The sequence below is a fragment of the Charadrius vociferus genome, unplaced genomic scaffold, assembly GCF_000708025.1.
Source record: "Charadrius vociferus isolate BGI_N301 unplaced genomic scaffold, ASM70802v2 scaffold473, whole genome shotgun sequence".
Lineage (NCBI taxonomy): Eukaryota > Metazoa > Chordata > Aves > Charadriiformes > Charadriidae > Charadrius > Charadrius vociferus.
The window spans coordinates 1,023,739-1,042,580 of NW_009647444.1; the positions used below are offsets into that span (position 1 = coordinate 1,023,739).

An 18,842-nucleotide genomic window follows, 5' to 3' on the forward strand; every position below is an offset into this window, starting at 1 on the left:
ATGGTCTGCGCCGTGACCCGGATTAAGCCAGCACAAAAGCCCCCACACTTCCCAGATAAACAGAGCCACTGAAACCACAGGGGGACGCGGTTTGTTCGCTGGCTGTGCCAGGCAGTGACGCCAAGGGGGTCCCCTCTCCCGGGGCTCGGCTGCCCTGAGGGAAGCCTCAGGGACAGCTTCCACGTGGTTGTGAAGATGGCAAAATTCTCTTTGCTTTATTAAAGCAAAAGTAGACAAGAAAACACAGAAAAAAACCCCACAAAGTACAAAGATATATGGCAGTATCTGGACTTTGGTATTTCTTAAACCTTTTTTTCCGCAGTTCCTGCAGCAGCTCATTAAAATAAAGAAATAGTTTTCACTCCCCCCGGCAAATACACGCAGGTGCTACTGATCCTGGTTCCCACATCCTCCGGTCATCCCTCTAATAATACCATAAAAAGTCTACTTTTGAATAAAAAAAGCTGCAGAAGTTTACTTTGGTGCTGAAGAGACAAGGAACGTGACCGCGGTGCCCCACGCCAGTGCGAAGGCAGCCCGACCGCTCCCCTGCCCCATCGGCCGGGGGGTACTTCACGTGAGCTCCTGCTCCCTCCTTGAGGCGTACGCAGCTGGAGAGGTTGCACACATGTGAGTTACATGCATCTGGCAGATGATACATAGGCAGTATCCCCTTCTAAACCATTTTTCATTCGCACTATGCTTCCACCAGCAAATCAGTGTATGCAAATCCCTATTAAGTTTAATTTCTTCCCAATCTCCCAGCAGAAAAGTATCCAGCAGGATATCTCCACTCTTATTACCTAATAAAAACTTTACTGACATGAACTTGTGCAAAATATAAAGCTCTTCAAAGGAGCCATTCAGATTGCTCACAAACATCCTCCTGTTGATGACAGAGATCGGGGCATTACCGACTCAGTTGTTCATCGCATTCTTCTGCTAATAGCCAGAACATGTTCAAGAAGAGAGGAACGCACCAGCAGGATCTTTTTACTGGTTCATCTGCAAATATTAGTAGATCGTATCTACATTTAAAATGCTTGCAGCCCTCTAAAGCAGGAAAAGCTATTGAGAACATCGTCCTGTTGGCTGGCATTCAGGAAGTTTATCTGCAGATTCTGTTGCCACCTACATGAAGGGATTTCAGGAGGAAGAGCACAATCGGAGCGGTATCTAGCAGGGGGGGGAAACTCATCACAAATAACTGTAAAGAGAGATCTTCTCCTTCAATAGTTTTGGGATTTTTTATTCCCTACTCCTTCCCTAAATGAAAATCTGACAGCATGATTGAAAAGTATCAGCAAAATCAAGTGTTTGTTCTTACTGAGAGTTTGCAAAGAACCCCGACGTAGCATGAGGGCATTTGCCTGAAGAGCTGACGGTGATGCTCTGCTTGCGAACAGTCCAAGCAGCAGAAGCATTAGCACTGTTTTCTGCACGACACGTACGTGGCAATCAGCTAGCCTTCAAATTAAAGACATCTGACAACCACAGGTAGCTGGTATTACACAGGGGGAACACAGCGCGATGTGACGCACGTGTCTGATCAGGTTCACCTCTCCAAGGCTCCGGCATTTGCTTTGTGCTGGTGGCGTCTCTGTGCCGGAGAACCACACCAGCGCCCTGGGCTGGGCACAGCTCCACCACAAGCTCCGCTCCGTGTCGCAGCAGTGGAACCACTGCTCGCCAACGAACCGCCAACTTGCTGGTTGCCTGCGCTGGCACGAGGAGCCCTTGTAGGCGTCTGGCGGTAAAGCCAGAGCGCGTTGCAGCCCCCCGTGAGAAGTATCACCCTGGCACAAGCTGGTACGTGCCGTGCTTGCCGACAACCCCCAGCCAGGACTGACCAGGCGGTTTTGGTGGGCTCACAGCCGTGCGGGAAAGGGGGAACTGAACTACCGCAGGGAACGCAGGCTTCGCCACTTTGTGGGAAGTGGAGCCCACCGAATACACCAATCTGAACAAGGGCGTTGGGTGGGCCTGCGTCGCCTTCCGAACTTGAGGTATGAATGGGAGTCCAGCCAACGCTTATGCCTGAAAAAACAACCGGCTTTTCCCAGATGCTCTTGACTGCCGGAGTCACCAGCAGCTGCAGACCCATCAACCGCTGCTGTTTGCTGGCTGTGGACCAAGGGCACGTTTATCCATCCTCACGGCAGAGCTGCAGCCTGTCCTGCACCAGCCTCCGTGCCACCTGGAGCTGCTGGGGACAGGCGGTGCACGTGGGATGGTGTCCCCCCGGGCTGCAATCAGCCACTGCGTTTAGCAGGAGCCACGCACGCACCGCACGGAAGGGCAGGAGGTCTCTTCGGCGTTTCCTTTACAACCCCCTAAAGCGCCACGGCAGCACCAGCCAGTCACCACAGCCACCTCCCAAAGGACAGGGTTAATGGCAGGAGTCCTCTGGCCTCGCAGGTCCTGCAGATCCCAGTCCTGCTGCTTTGCTCCTGGGACACTCGTCTGCTGGCATCAGAAAGAATAGTCGGGACAAACAGAAAATAAGTAGTGTAGCTGGAAACGCGGGGTCTAGTGACACCCAGCGGGAGCAGAGCTGGGGAGGGGATGGGCAGGGGACCACGGGTGCCCACAGGAGGAGGGGACAGCATGAGGTCTGAGGACATCAGGCACTTGCGGAGATGGGTACGGCTGTGTCGGAGGAGCAGCTGTTGAGGACTGGAATGTGACTGCTGAGCACTCAGGCGTCCATGGGGCAGACCGAGATCCAGCTTGACCGGCCGCAGGAAAAACATCCCAGATGGAAAACAGGAGCCATCCGCCATCTCTGGGGATTTCCGAAGGTCACCTTCCCCTCCAGCCCTTTTGCTGACAACCCCGTAACGCTCCATCAGCTGGTATTAACTCCTGTCTGTGCCGCTGGGCAGGCAGGGCTGCGGGGCCGCGGGCGGCAGCGGCGTGCTGTCCGGGGCAGACCTCGCAACGGCTGCACGGCGCTTTTCTGACCCGGCAGCAGATCCTGTAAATTCATCAGGCTGCAAATTCATCTCTTCCCCCAACTCTTCACTGTTTCTCTACTGCAATATTTTAACTCACCTGCTTCCCAGCACCATAATGCAAATAAAAAGTCCCAAAGGAGGCCAGTAAAGTAACCCACGCTCAAACTTATAGGTTCAACCTGCTTCTTGTCTTGTTCTGTTTAAAAAAAAAAAACCACAAAAACCAACGAATCCAACAACTGCTGGCATTTCTCGCAATCTCCCGTGGCCTGGGCCACTAAAAGTTACTGCAGAAAACACACAAATGAGAGAGCATAGACATGGTGCCGCTGCCACCGTGCCACAGTCCCCTGTCCCAGCACAGCGAGCTAGCCAAATCTAGGCAGAAGCCGTGGCAGGTAGCTCAGGAGGTTCAGAGGTACCTCAGGAAAAACAGAAATCTCAGGAATCCCAGCAGGTAGTCAGTCATTTGTTACTGTCCGTCTTCTCAGCCTCTGTAGAGGGGATTCCCCAAGGCACTGCAGTACAGTAGTGCAGAAATAACAGGCAGGAGATGGCTGAAATGGGGGTGGCAGAACTGGGAGGTCCCTCCAGAAGATCACTGTGCGTGGAAGTAGATAGGCTTGACTTTTCCAGACAGGATCTTGGGCACCTGCACAGAGATGATCTCGGCCATCATTTCAGGGTAGTCCACACTCACCATGTGTGCCTTAATTAAAAGGTCAAATGTAAACTGATGCAGATCCTTGGCAATCTGGGAAAGGAAGAAAGTTTGTTAGGCAAGAAGTCCCTCGTCAGTGATTTCTCTGGGAAGACACCGAGCAGACATTAGTAGGCACAGCAGGTCAGGGCTGGCCCTGCTGCAGTGGGACCTGCTTTGCTCTCTGGCCATCGCTGCCTTGCTAGCAGTTATCAGATGGCAGGGATGCATCCTGAGGATGAGCAAGGGAACTATGCAGTCTGGGAGCACGTACCATATTTTGCCATGGCCCTTCTCACTCAGACATTACTGAGTCCCACCAAAATGGGGATGTATAAAAACGGCACTTTCTTACTCCTGCTGACTTACTTTTTGCTTGTAGACATATAACTGCATGGGCATGGAGCTGAGCCCCAGGAAAGAGGAAGGGTCTGGCTCACCTTTCACCAGTACCACTTTAAGTCATGAATAGAAATTTGTTTTCACTGCTGTAATCAGAGAAGATTCATCTGGGGCACTGAGACTCGGAGCTCTTCTGCTAGGCTGATGATGGAAAAGTATCACCTACAAACAGCTTTTCATTGCTAAAAAAGCAAACCCATAAACCCAAGCACAAAAGTGGTTATTGCAGGGAGTGACAGTCATGGATAACTTCCACTCCCTCAGCAGAGTTAGTGGCTGTCTCTTCTCTGCCGCCTAACCTGGGAGTACAATGCAATACCATCCCTGCAACAGTATGGCAGGAGTTAAAAAACAAACCCCAGTGAATCACAGGATCATCGAACAGCCCATGTTGGAAGGGACCTCAAAAGGTCACCTGGTCCAACCTTCCCTGGGAAAGGGAGCCCAGATGAGCCTATCTAGTGCCCCGTCGAATAGCATCTTGAAAACCTGCAGTGATGGGGACTACCACAACCCTGGGGAGGTTGTTCCAGTGAATGATCATTCTCACTGTAAAAAGCTTCTTTCTTAGATTGTTATGTGTATAGATAGACATTTCACTGTCCTCTCTTACAGGATGCACGGAGTCCAGGACCTTGGTGAGCTGGTAAAATCGCCGAGAGCAGGAGGTAGGGTTTTTCCTCTTGCAAGCGATGATACGGTCAAGTTCCTTAATGTAATTCATTCGAAGTTCATCAAAGAGCTTCTGGTTCTTCAGGCCATCCACTGGAACTGGATGGAACATGGGAAGGAAACAGTAAGAGTTGCCCAGAGAGTGGAGAGAATAAAAGAACAAGAGGAAGGCTGGAGAAGTGGTCAGGGCACACCTAAGAGGAAAGATCTGCCCACCAGCCCTGTTTCTGCTATGGCCCTCACTCTGATCAGCTTGTTGGACTACTGCTAACCCAAGGACCCTTGTTCAGCACTTGATGGAAAAGACAGGCAATGTAACAAATGGCAGTGCTATTTTTGTGCTCAGCAGCTGATGCTCAGAGGTCCCCATGATGACAGCAGTTAGTCTGAGGAGCAACCTCCGGCAGGAGCTGCATGGGAGAAACGCTGCCCTGCCCACAGGTGGGATGAGCTAGCGGCAGGGCAGCTGGGTGGTGGCACCCTTATATTTGGCAGCTCATTGTCTCTGAGTGGCTCAGCTTGAAGCAGAGAGGAGAACATCCAAAGCCATCCCTTGGGAAGTATGAGCACACGCCCCTGCCCAGGGAAAGCACCAGACCCCTCCAGGGCGATACAACTTGAGATCTGCGGAGGAAAGGATGTGAGCACTTACTAATACTGAAGAAGAGTAGAGCCTTCATACAGAGAAACTCCTGGGGTGTGATCTGAAGCCACCCAAACTCCTGAGAGAGGTGCCGCATCCTGACACATTGGCTGTACATTCTGGATTTGTGCATCCGGTACCTGGCACGGCAAGGAGATCAAAGCATTGCTTGTGTGATGTGTGGGGGAGGACACCCTCTGCCCAACCCAGCAACCCCAGCCTGGCCTGGCACATCCCCGCTGCTGAGAACCTCAGCTCTGTCGCAGGGGATGCTGGCAGCAACACGCCTGCATGCAGGAGAGGAACGTTTTCCAAACTGCCCACGTGTAATCCTCTTTGTCTGGAAACAGACGCCTACCTGGGATCTACAGGGTTTGCCCAACTCTCTGCCTTCCTGAAAAACGACTGCAGTGATTCACCAAATGCGGCTAACCGCAAGAGATGCGAAGCTGAGCTCGACGCTCTCAGAGAGAAGGTGTGGTTTTGCTTGCTGCCAGGCTTATTGTTTTTAAGTGTGACCTTAGCGTCAAAAAACCCTCCCCAACTCCAAGGTGACGGTACATCAGAGAGAACCCATCAGGAACTTACAACATACATTTGTTTCTGTTTCTGCTCACTCCAGCTGACCAACCAAGCTGAGAACAGGAGCTCACATCCCTCAGGAAAACGGCAGGTCGGTACGGACCGGCCCTTCACACCCAGCACCGGCGCTTGCTGCTGCCCTGATGGAAGCTGAACCCAAGGCAAGGTTGAGGGAAAGGGAAAAAGGGCCAGGAGAGACATTTCTACTCTCCTTATTGCTCTTGGAGATCACTACAGAGCAATGAGAGGGGAAAAGCAGGGCCCTCCTATGCTTTGTTGGCCAGCTCTGAAAGTACGATTACTCAAGCTGTACATTTCATAAGCAGACAGGAAAGCAAATTCCTTGTTTTGTTCTCATTTCTCACTTAGTCTGACCCAGACAAAGCACAATATTAAACTGGTTTTATTTCGCACTTACTCATTAAAGACCAAATCTGGAGCGAAGTAAAGCATCCTGGAATTGACGTTGGTGAAAGATCTCCAACCCATAGCAAAAACCATAAGGCCCATCCAAGAATACTGGATTATTGACATCTGGTCATCCACATGCAGGTTGCGAAATCCTATTGAAAAACGAGAGAGGGATGCTGCAAATTAACATTGGCTCCCTGCAGTTACCAAGCCTGTTTTCCTGCAGGCTCCAGCTCTCCCGCAGCCCTCCTGTTATGACAAGGTGGTCCACAGCCTAACCTCAGCTTGTCCCAGGACACACACACACGCAGCGGGGTGACACAACGGCAGTGTCAACAGCAAGATGCTCACACCCTGATGGGCAACCACAAATAGCCGAAGCACAAAACTGCAAATGGAAGGGGAGAAAGGAGATCCCCAAACATAAGGAAGGGATAAAGAAAAACACATGCAGCAAAGCATTTTAAAGGAAGGCAGTGACAAATGGTAATCAACAACATCTTCCCCTTAAGAGTCTCAAAGATCTTCACAAACTGTGTTTGAAGGCTTTGCACCTCACCCAGTGAGGTGAACAAGCCTCATTCTGCAACAGACCGGGCAAAAAAGATACAGCAGGATGGGATTCAGTGACTTCCTAAAGTCCCCCAGGATAACAGATCCAACAAGGGGTGCTGAGCAGGTCCAGCTCCCCCAGCAGCAGGCTCGCCCTGCCACAGCCCTCATTTCTGGCACTAATTAGACACCCAAACCGACTGAGTCTTACTCTGCCATATGTTCTGCAGTCACGGCATAACCCCCAAAGTCTCCACTCCAAAACATTCACAATTACCATGTGAGACAGTACGTCAAAAGCGAGTGAAACGAACAGCCGATGAGGATTTGTTTGCTTTGTTCCGCTCAGAGAAATAAATCAGCTGAAGGGGAGCGGGAGCCCCAGCAGCAATGCAATTAACCGTATCACATTCTCCAGGCACTGAGGCAGAAACAAGCCCTCATTAACCAATTACCTCTTTTGGTCCAATTCTGGCACTCAAGGAAATAAGCTGAAGAACTTCCTTTATTTTCAACCCATTAGGACTTCACCAAATTTAAGTAAACGGATTTTAATGTGTAATTCTCAGAGCCAACAAGTAAACCCGAGGGCTCATCCCACGGTTAACAGACTGCGGTTTCTCTGTCAAATACACAATGTATTTATCTAATGACTATGAAAATGAATATGAAAACCTCTGCTGAACTGCAAGCTAAACAAAAATAGCAATTAAATTCAAATTAGTATTCCCAGATGGTGGCTCACAGTTAAATCCCAGGCATGTTTACAACACATGCACAAACATCACCTCCAACACTACTTTTTTTCCAGATACTTATAAGTAGTCAAATGTAATCTGGTTTCAAGAAAATCATATGCTATTTCAATCAAATATTAAAGCAATTATAACACCTCCAGTGTACAATTATAATCCATTGAGGCAAGCATCTGTCTCTTGCTTGGGAAGCTGTCAACTGCAAACAAGCACAAGTCATGTTTTACTGCTGACTAAACTTGCTTTACATCTGTACATTCTCCTTTCAGCTTTCAAGTCACCGGATGAAAAAACTGCAGCTCGCGTGCAAGCAGTGTCCTACCGAACCTGAAGAGGTTGGGAGGGCTCTCAGCTGCTGGCTGAACACGAACCTTCTGGCAACCAGAGTGAAACTCGTTAACAGCACAGAAGTACAGACAGACAAAGCATCTGGGCAACTCAAGGACTTCATAAAATCGGTCATACTCATCTCCAGGACTTAAGTTTAAGTTAGATTTTCATATTTAATTACAGTACTGCATGCTATAAAAACTATTTCTATTTATCCAGTACATTTGCTCAGAGCTCAATCAACCCCCTGCCTGGTAAAACCTACGCCACTCACAGTGACTGCTTCCTTGAATTTCCTTCTGCTCCATATTTGCCACTATTCTTTTTCCTTGCCTACACTTACTGAAAAGATTGGAAAAACTTGAGATACTTGAAGAGGAGCCATGCTTCTCCTCTCACAACGTTGAGACTCTGCGGTGAGTAGGCAGTGAGATGGAGCAGGAAACCCTCCTGCACTGGCAGAGAGAGATGAGGATTAACATTTCATCAGTCTGCTACACACTCATCCCGCCCCAAACCCGTAACATTGGGGTTTTCCCCTTTTTAAATTGATCTTTGAAGGAAAAATGTATCTTCTCCTCAGAGAGAATTAGCAGACAACACTCTATTACAAAAAGGGTGAACATGAAACAGTACATCAAACTGAAGACTGATGGCCAAAACTTCTTCCACAGTTTGATGGAAGCTCTGAAAAAGGCTCAGTGCAGCTCTCCTGCCAGGATGGTGAGGACACATACCCCAGCAGGCTCGGGTGAAGGAGTTCCCCAGAAAAGATCACAGAATCATAGAATGGTTAGAGTTGGAAGGGACCTTAAAGATCATCCAGTTCCAACCCCCCCACCATGGGCAGGGACACCCCCCACCAGCCCAGGTTGCTCAAAGCCCCATCCAACCTGGCCTTGAACACCTCCAGGGATGGGGCAGCCACAATGCTCTTAACCACAGACAAGAAAATCCTATGAATACAAACATATTTGTGATAGCGGATGCTCTGTCTTCAAAAGAGATGCAAGAATGTCTCAATGAGAAGTTGTGCCCAAGAGGTGCTGTAGGGCCAGAAATGAATTGCAATCCAAGGCATGATGGAGAGGATGAGGTGGGGCAGGAAGAAGGCAAATCAGAAGTCTCTGATGTTTGGCTTCTTTCATGCCTATATTCTGGGAGTGAGGCCCATAAATCCTACTACCAAAGAGAAAACCTATACACTGTAGGTGACTTGGGACAGAAAACATACCCATGAACAGCCAATTCTGTGAAATTTAGCCCCAATTCACAGAAGTGATCCATCCCCCTTTTGCTGGGGTCAGCATCAAGAGGGTAAAGCCGCTAGAGACACCAACATCCATGGCAGATCCTCCTCACCCTGCTCGCCCCATCGTGACGCTGCAAGCACTGTCTATGCCCGGGCAAAGCAGCGCCAAAGCCATCACTGCATTTCTCATCTCGGACTGGCTTTCCTTTAACCACCCAGTATCAGCTGTGAAAGTATTTGTTGCGCCTAATCTTTGCTATGAGAAGGATTTTGGTGCACTTGTTCATTACCTCGTAATTATGTTCACTGAAAAAAAAAAATATTTGCGCATTTTTATCACTGGTTAAGGAAAGGTATTTGAACACAACGGTTTTGTTGCTACAGGACTTAAGAGTTTGATTTCTGCTTGTCCACAAAAACAAGTTCTAGAAACACAGTGCCTGACTTTTCTAAAAGGAATCACTGCTTCCAGTTTCTGAGCTGAAACACCTTGACACAAAACTGGTTTTCAGAAACCAGATACGTATCATTTCCTGGAAACCTCCTCCCTCCGGGCATGTTAGATGATGCATGGCCAAAATCACTGTAAAAGAAAATAAATACAAACCTAACACCACAATATATTGCTAGATTTTTAGTACTGGCATAGTTTGAAGAGACATAAACGAAGATACCTTCTACAGAAAGAAATCATAGCAAAACTAAAATTAAATTTACTGATAACTTGAAAAAGATCAATGCATAATCTTTCTCTTGTGAATAATCTTAAAGCAGCATAGTTTGGAAATAAATGCATTATCTTTTCTCTTGATGCACTACTGTGCCAGAACGGTATCTTCCTAAGAGATCAGCAGCTGAACACCTCACCTGTTACCATATAGTAACAGTTCCAATATAAACAAATATTCATTTTGTAGCTGGAAATTTTGTTGTCCAGAGAAGAGAAAAAGATGCAGAATTAGTTGTATCCTTATAGCTAAAGGGTGATCTAGACAGAGTAGGAGGCAGTAGATTTGAAACAGAAAAGCAAGCCATGACCTGGAACACCCATAAAGCCTTAACTAACAGCAAGTACGCAGAGATTTTGCACCAGCTCTAATAAATAGGTCCATCTCCCGTGATTGCAGGTGGAGCATTTCACCTGATCACAGGTGCACTGAGCTGCTAAAAAGGTGAAGGCTGTTCATCTGCCTCCCTGCCCATGCCCTGCCCCGGCTCCGCTGGGAAGGAGCCATTCCCTGGACACTGGCAGGCCGGTTGGTGTGTTATAGACTGATTTCCTAACAGCTTTGGGAATGAACTGAAGACTTTTCATTTGCTGCCAGTTAAAACAGATCTTTAAACTAATGTGTTTGAGTGCTGATCTAAATTAACTGAAACACCTTCACTGAATTTGTATATATAGCAAAGGGAAAATACATACTCCTTTCACTTACCCTGAAGTGAACAGATTTTATGAATTTAATCAGATTTTTTAATTCTGTGTTTCAGCAGCTTTCTCAGCAAGCTGTGGTTATTTAATCTTTCCTTTCCAGTGAAACCACAGTTTGATTTGACCTTCTCCTACGCAGAATTTCAATTGCATAGGGTCCAAGGGGCCATACATTACATTTTATCCACTGGAGACAGGCTGATATTGCTACTGTGGGCACTCAGGATTCAGAAACGCTCCCACCTGGTGCAGTCTTGTTTCTAGGATATCATTGGAACCTCACTGGAAGGAGCGCAGGAGTACCTTGCCGCATATTAATCACTCTTGGTATACAGGTGATGTTCAATGCAGGATGTAAGGTCAATAATCACCTATTAACCAATATTAATCTATTGCCAGTATTATCAGGCTGAGGCTACCTCTGTTACAGGTGCAAGCTCCCTCTCCTCCCACCAGCAGCAGTCACTGGAAAGTAAAACCTTTGCCCCTGTACATTGACATATACCTTAACTGACACACAGGGCTGCTTATGCCAACACTCATGCCAGATGTGCTTCATTAATGGGGAAAGGGGAAGAGGGGATAACATTTCCACCCTTACTGTGGACCTACTGAGGACCAGGCAGCTGATGCCTGCTGCTGGGCTCCTTGCAGGGCAGGGGACAGAGTGAGGTTTGCCTGCTCGGCACCAGAAAACCCGGCTGAGATGCGCTGCTTCGGCTGTTGTCGGCCGCGGGCGCTGTTCCTCCTCCCGGCAGAGGCAGGCTGTGCCGTGGCACTGCAGCGGCCGCTCGAGCCCTCCGGTCCGCTCCCATCATACCTCGCCGGCAACGGTGTTCATTAAACAGCCTTCAGTCTCCCAAAAGACTGTGTGAAGATCTTTCTGTTTTGATAAACACAACTGTATCCCGCTGTTTTAAATTGCTTGGGTTTGGTTTCCATTACTTCTCCCCCTGCATGCATTCGCCCGCATCACCCATCTCCTGAGCGCGCCGGGCGCCAGGCTGCCTCGTCAACCCGCAGACCCGGGAACTGAAAACACTTCTGCTTTATTAACCAAAATGTAATTCAAATAAATCATAGCCAGCAAACTACCTCTGGCTACGGGGTAGGATTTTGCAAGTTTACCCAAAAAGCGAGGCAGCCGCGGTGCGCGCAGGGAAGGGCACAGCTCCCGAGGGAGCACCAGCACCGCAGCGGGCAGAACCCAGCAGCAGTGCACGAGACCTACCTCGCAGCGGCAGCTGGACCGCTGCTCGAGCGAAGGGGCTGCATAACCATCGCCCGCAGCCCCAGAACAGCAACAGTGCTGCGGTTGTTTACTCCTTCCTTGGAAAATATCAGGAGAATGACTAAATGGCGAATTTGTGGTTATTACTGTTGAATAACAGTTGGCACATGTCAGGGAACTGCTGAGAGAAAGCTGGGGAAAACAAAGTGGCTTTGCCTCTCGCTCCGAGCATGGTGATGCTAATGGTCCACGCCAGCTCCACGGCGGCCGGCGGGATGGGGAGGCAGCATCCCACCAGGCAGGAGAGCCGGCCTCCAAAAGGGATCCCCTGGCCTGCGGAGGAGCTTATGATCGTACCGTAACTGCGCAGAGAGCGGGGACCACTCGGACATAAGATCAGAATTAGTTTTGCCCAAATGTTGTCACCGGCACCGGGAGGCAGTGGTGCAGCAGCCGGCACCGCCACGAGGAAGCACCGCGGGTCCAGGAGCCGGCACAGCGTAGGAGAGCGAAAGCCTTTGATGAGGGGGTGGATACGACGAAAAATGTTTTTCAAAGCACTCTCCCTTTCCATTAGCACTACCCTTAGCACCATTACAACCTCAGCCCCCGGACTGCCGCTCAGGTTTGGTGGTGTCCCCATGTACTTTTCTGAAGAAATCTTCATGTCTGATGCAGATAAGCCAGAAGAGAAAGCATGATTTATCCCTGGTTTCACAAGCTAGGTAAACCTTTTCTGACTCAAGAATATAAGAAATAGAATGGGCTATTCTGCATTTAAGCACATGCAGACTAACACCCCTCCTGGAGCACTGGTCAAGCTGCTTCCAGGGGAAATGCTGAATTTCTGGGAATGACAAATGTCTGACTACAGTTCATCACCAGTTTTTGGCATATAGTGGCAAACTTATTTTGCCTCAGATTCCTCCTTTGGTCATATCGTCCTGCACATAAAGAGTATGATCCCTGTTTTCTGTGGCATTTCTGGGGAACAGGGCCAGGGTGAGGAAGGCATCATGGTATCGTCCCCACACCCCAGTCTCAGGGATGTGGGACGGTGAACTGGATCCCACTCCACCCAGTGATCTCGGTCTTGTGTAATTTCACTCATTCGCTTGGCAGGATTACACCACGCAACGGGCAGTGTGTTACAGACTGGTAACCTCTATGCTCAGAACCAAAGAGCGTATTCAACGAAACACATATATCACCAGGATGTTTGCATTTACAGCACCTGATAACTATTACCATTTGGAAACTTCCCAACGCTAAGGTACTCCCATATCACACCTCCGAATGCATCATGGATATATTCCATCAGTCTGTCACACAAGAGCAACCTGACTGCCAGGAAGAAGCTCTTTGGGATTTTGTATCTCTCTTTTGCTCTTTTACAATTAATTGGCTTGCGAAATACAAAAACGGAGAGGAAGGATCTCTCCCATCTCTCAAGCCTCAACTCCTTTCAGCCCAGTTTCCCCCATCCCATTTTCACATCACGAAGTGGCACACTTCTCATTCACCTGGGGAATTTACCCTTTTCACCACTTCATGCAGGTTACGGGATGGGGCTAAGACTAGTTTAGAGAAGATTTGGGCAGGTCTGGTAGACACAGCCCTGGAAGCAGAGCAAAACCCCTGCAGGGAGAGCGGGAAGAGAGCTGAACTCCTGACCAGCAACAGCCCTTCCCGCACGGGGAAGCAGATGTCTGCCTACACGGTACTGCGTGGTGGGGGTTATCAGAACCCAAAGTGTAAGTTTTGACATACTTTGTCACCCCTTAGTCACCTCTCCCATCAACCAGCCACCCAAAGGAGACAAACCTGCCGCTGCCGCAGCCTGCTTGATGGAGATATTACACAACCAGCCACCTTGTGAAGATGCTCCCCAAGGAACCATGTCATGGTGGGACACAGGCTGCAGACCACCTCCTTCAAAACCCAACCCAGGCCATGCAAGAAAGGGGCTTTAGGAACATGCCAGGGAAGGGATGGGATTTGTTAGTTTTCTTTCTCACCTGGCAAAGCCTTTGCCCATTTGACCACGTAGACCAGCTGCCTCTCCCCGAGCTCATTCAGGCTGGTCAGCAGGTTGGAGAAGGAGTCTGGCTGGCTGTTGTCATGGCCAGCACACACCACGCCAGGCTCAATGGCCTCCAGGACGTTGAGGAAGATGGGCTGGCACTCATACCCATCAATGCGTGTCATCACCATCTTGGGAGCTTGCTCCTCTGTGGGGCTGGATAAGCTGGCTGCATCAGCGTCATCTTGTGTCTTCAAGTTACCCAGCTTCTTCAGTTTGCGGGCTGTGGAAATGACACATTTTAGTGTGAGACTTAAAAACATAAAAAAAGCTTGAGGTTTCTTGGCTTCCAGCTCCATCACTTATGTTTACGAGGAAAGGGAAACCGATGGCCAGCAGCAGCTACTCCTTCAGCGCATGCTGCCCAAAGAGTGCCCTGGCATCACAGACCTCACGTAAGCACAAAAGGGAGTACACACTGTGCAAGGAAACCCATTTGCTCATTAATCTTATAGGGAAAAGAACAAGAATTATTTACAGCCCCAGCTGCGACTCGTCTCACATTAACTCCCACTTAGAAATGGAGAGGAAGAACTGGGGAAAAGAGGGAAGAGGTGACTCTATTCAAACAACTACTCACGTGCAATTAAAAAGGGAAACAACACAAGCAAATAAACTCAGTACCCAGTCACATTCCAGGGAAAAAAAGCCATTGCTCAAGTGGAATTGTTCCACCCCAGGCCAGAGTGGAACTGGGATGCAACCGAGAGAAAAGCCTTCTCTCTGCCTGGGGCTCCTGCAACGCCTGCTGCCCTATAACCAAGCTCTCCCAACCAAGTCATTACTCTACAAATATATTATGGAAAATACATTTTAAAAGCTAGCAGGTGATCCCATGGCTGTTTCCCTGGAGTCTCCCCGGCTGGCCCACCGATGAGGAGAAGACTCTAGCAGGGGTGACCTTGGTCTGCCAGGCAGCCTCACGAGTAATGTCCACAGACTGGGCTGGTGGGGTTGGGACTGGAGGCGACCAACGACTGTGCCCATGTCACTGTGACAAAGCGTCTCTCCTGTGCACCCGGCTCTTAATTACAGCTGCTAGTCTGCAAGCAAAATACACCGGGAGCTTCAGATGTGTGACTTCAGAACTCTTTGAGAGCTAGCATTCACCTGATTTGATATCCACATGGCGGTGATCAGCTCAACAAAGGCTGGCAGGCTACTGCAGATAGGAACGGCTTTCACCCCTTACTGACTCCAAAACCCACTAATTAATTACAGAAAAAAAGCCCATCATTTAATTCAAGCAGAGAATATAACATCAAACCAACTGCCCTTGGGGTTCTGGCTCCTTCATTACATGATACTTATCTCAAATTTCCTTTCAGCTGTAATTAGAAAAATAAGCAGCGAAACATAAAAATGTCAAGTTAAAGTGCAGCTTTGTAAATCAATTCAAAATGTTGATCTTTAAGTAACGTACTTTGGATGATCTACTGTACGGGCAATTAGGACAAGGCTGCTCTGTAAAAAAAGGAGGGGAAAAGAGTAATAAAAATAAAAGAGGGCAACAGGAAGAGAGGGCTGCAGTGCGGTGTGACATCCTTCAGCCACGGTCTGCTCGGTGGCAGCCCAGGCAGGGCACCGAGCCCCCCTCTCCCACCCCTCCGGGAGTCGCAGGCAGCACAGGCAGCACCAGGGCCACCCAGGCTCCCCACGCTCTCCTCTCTAACCCCCGGGGTCCAATCCCCCGGGACAGGGACGGCACCGCTCTCCATCAAAGCTGCGCTCGGGTTTTGTTCCTGACATGCAGCACAGAAGGAGAGGAGCGCACAACGCTGACCCGCGTCTCCAAACAACCTCGCGTTGTCAGCCGGGGCTGACTCCACCTGAGGCTGAAACCATGTCTCATGGTCATGCTTGGCCCTGGACCTTTACAGACAGGAGTTCTGCTAAGAAAGAAAAGCTGCCAGGCTTAAAAGAAGAAATAAAAACTGAACTGTATCTTCCAAAGATGAGTAATCAGTGCCCATGAGGTCCTGGGCATGACTGGAGCCAAACCCACACTGTATAAAACATATACATGGGTTGGCTTAAATGTTACTTTTCTTTTTTTTCTTAAAATTGAATTATCTGGTACTAAAAGATATTGAGTGAAACAAGAAGAGAGCAAGCAACCAACCACGCAGGCTCTGAGACTGCAGCCATAAACCAAAGCCCTCTGTGCCAGAGAGCAGTGACGGTGGATGATAACTGCTCTCTTATCAGAGGAGCCTCATGTCTGCGCTTTCCAGGAGCAGCTCTTCCACAGATCACTGAAATACTGTGGTATTCAGAGGTAAAGAGTAGTTTATATTCAGTCTAAAATCTATGGATTACGGCAGGACTTCTCCAGGTCGTTAAACTGCCGTGCTTAATGCACCCTGAAATTCAGCTGCTGCAAAGGCCTTACCGGAATCTTCACATTTATTTTAAAACTAAAGATATTGGGATCCAGGCCTTCTCACAAACACAACTTTAAAGACACTAACCCTCTCACAATTAAGCCAAATACTTTTGTCTTAATTTTATGTCACCTGTGCAAAACCCCTTTTTGCTGGTAGCTCCTACTCAGCGGCTACTGAAAACAAAACCAGAATTCAAAAAAAAAAAAAAAAAAGAAATTAGAGAGATCTGTTAATACTTTTATTCTAGGATGAGCTAAGCTAGGCACTGGACTTCTCCAAACCACGGTGGGAGGAACGCGTGACTGCAAGCAGGCAGTTCACCTGCTGGGCTGTCAGCGGGGACAACAGGAGCGGGGAAGCCCGGACACGCAGGGCTGGCACCGCGCTGCCCCGAGACACCCCCCAGCGCCTCCGCAGTTCTGCTGGGCTCAATTGAGAAAATATCACACCAGTTTGGAAAAAAAAAGCTTAGAGGATATAATCATACGGTAGCACGCCAAAATATTCACCAGCGCGTTCACCCCAGGGAGCACGCTATAGAGCGATTATCCAAGCGACACGCATTTTAAGCAACTTCACCTGCCCACCCTCCCACCAGGCGTTTCTGAAGCTGGTGAAGGAACGCTCCGGGCTCCAACACAGGTTTTTCATGAGTGCTGGGACTTGGGGAAGTTCTGAGGACCGGGAAGAAAACTGCTGTTGCACTAGCGATGGCAGAGAAATCCTGGCAGCCCCAGGCACCGCGCGCTGATTTCAGCTGCAGGCACAATGACACAGAAGCTGAAACAGGACTTGACATACCCTGTTCTTCAAATTTTCTACTAACATCAACTAACATGTGGCTTGTCAAAACCAAACCCGGTCAAACTATCAATCTTTTCTGGCACGATAATATTAGTTGATCATTATAATAGTGCTGGTATAGCAGACATGTTTAAGAGATCGGAGTCAGTCAGGCCCACATGAATTAAAAAAACTCAAACGGTATAAAATCAGACGGTACCGCTGAACGGTTTTAAATCACTCGGGTGATACATTTCAAAGCAATTATAAATGTTGAAGCAACATCAGACAGGTTTGTTTCTTACAAGGGTTGCTCATGGCCCTTTGCTAAGTGAATGTCTACATTCATTCCAAAAAGAAAATTAACCATTTCTACTAAAAAAGCCTGTATGACTCTCCATAGACGGGGGACCAGTAACGAACATTAAGGACTGAACAGACTGATCAAGGTCTGCTGATAAGCTCAGTCTATTAAAGCAAAGTACATTTCACAGTAAGTAGATATATTGAGCAACTGAAAAAGTCAGCCATACTCAATGAGTGTCAAACTCCATCCTCAGAAGCCTGAACTCACACCAACAGCTGATGGACAAACACAGCGGCCCGTGTGGCAGCATGGTTCAGTGGACACAGCACTAACAGCATCCCGTATCATGCGAAGGAGGAAAACGCTGGCCTGGAGAGCATCTTACCGCCACCCTTAAGCACTGATGCTGCTGACACTGGGAAATTGTGGTTAGACGTTCACCGTACGAGGGAGGTGTTCGCAAACTGCAGAAGTCATAAGAGTAGTTAAAGACTAGACAACACAGCTTGGAGCATGGAAGTAAAGGATTTTACCTAGGTGGTTATGCAGAAGGCTAAAGGGTTATTAAGTCACAGCTAACAAATACCCATGGCGGGGACAGAACTTCAATTAAAGTAGGTTTTTCAATCTTGCAAGCAAAGCTGTAATAAAGATCCACTTGCTGGAAATAAAGGACAGACGATGAAAAATAAGGCACATCTATCACAACACTGAATGCAATTAACTACTGCAACTGTGTGGCAAAAAACGGGTTAGATTCTCCACTGCTGGAGATGTTTACCTCGATATCAAACGCTTTTATAAGACATGAGCTCTATTTTAACCACAGCAACTGGACCTGAATTAGGTCTAAATACAGGTATGACTCATGCCTTGGGCTTTTACAAGATACCGGCAGCTATTACATGAGTTTTCTAGTCCTATCATCAACGAGCTGAACTGAATTTTACATGTTTAGGAGGTTTTGCCCCAAGACAGGACCCGCACGGAGCGCAGCCACGAGGCTGAAGGTGTGCAGCAGACGTCCTGCAGCACAGGCAGGCTGCCAGCTCCGGCCCAGGCGCTTGGTTTGCCCAACGGGAACAGCCTACGCCGCCTCGCACGCCACGATTACAACGCACCGTACAGGCATGATTACAAACACACGAACAGGAGGCGCCTTAAATCTGGAGCGCTGCACTTTAGCGGGAGTTGCGTTGGCTGAGTGATGTGCAGGGTCTGGACCGGAATGGGACAGAGGGGGCCGGATGCCCGTGTGTGCAGCGGGGCGGGCAGCATCCCTGCAGCAGCACGCTCCCCATGCAGCGGGGCGGGCAGGATCCCTGCAGCAGCACGCTCCCCATGCAGTGGGGCGGGCAGCATC

At 48.8% G+C, this 18,842-nt stretch overlaps 1 protein-coding gene across 1 annotated transcript in view; it reads right to left on the reverse strand.

Moving 5' to 3' along the window:
* Window positions 1–3,144: 3,144 nt before the first annotated feature.
* The window catches only part of AR (androgen receptor), a 157,889-nt gene continuing 142,191 nt past the window's right edge, over window positions 3,145–18,842 (reverse strand). The window contains exons 4-8 of the mRNA XM_009880685.1: window positions 13,938–14,225; window positions 6,375–6,519; window positions 5,384–5,514; window positions 4,673–4,830; window positions 3,145–3,711 (exon numbers count right to left, since the gene is read on the reverse strand). Coding sequence (XP_009878987.1) covers window positions 3,556–3,711; window positions 4,673–4,830; window positions 5,384–5,514; window positions 6,375–6,519; window positions 13,938–14,225 — 878 coding nt within the window. The 3' untranslated portion in view covers window positions 3,145–3,555. The remainder of the gene's footprint in view (window positions 3,712–4,672; window positions 4,831–5,383; window positions 5,515–6,374; window positions 6,520–13,937; window positions 14,226–18,842) is intronic.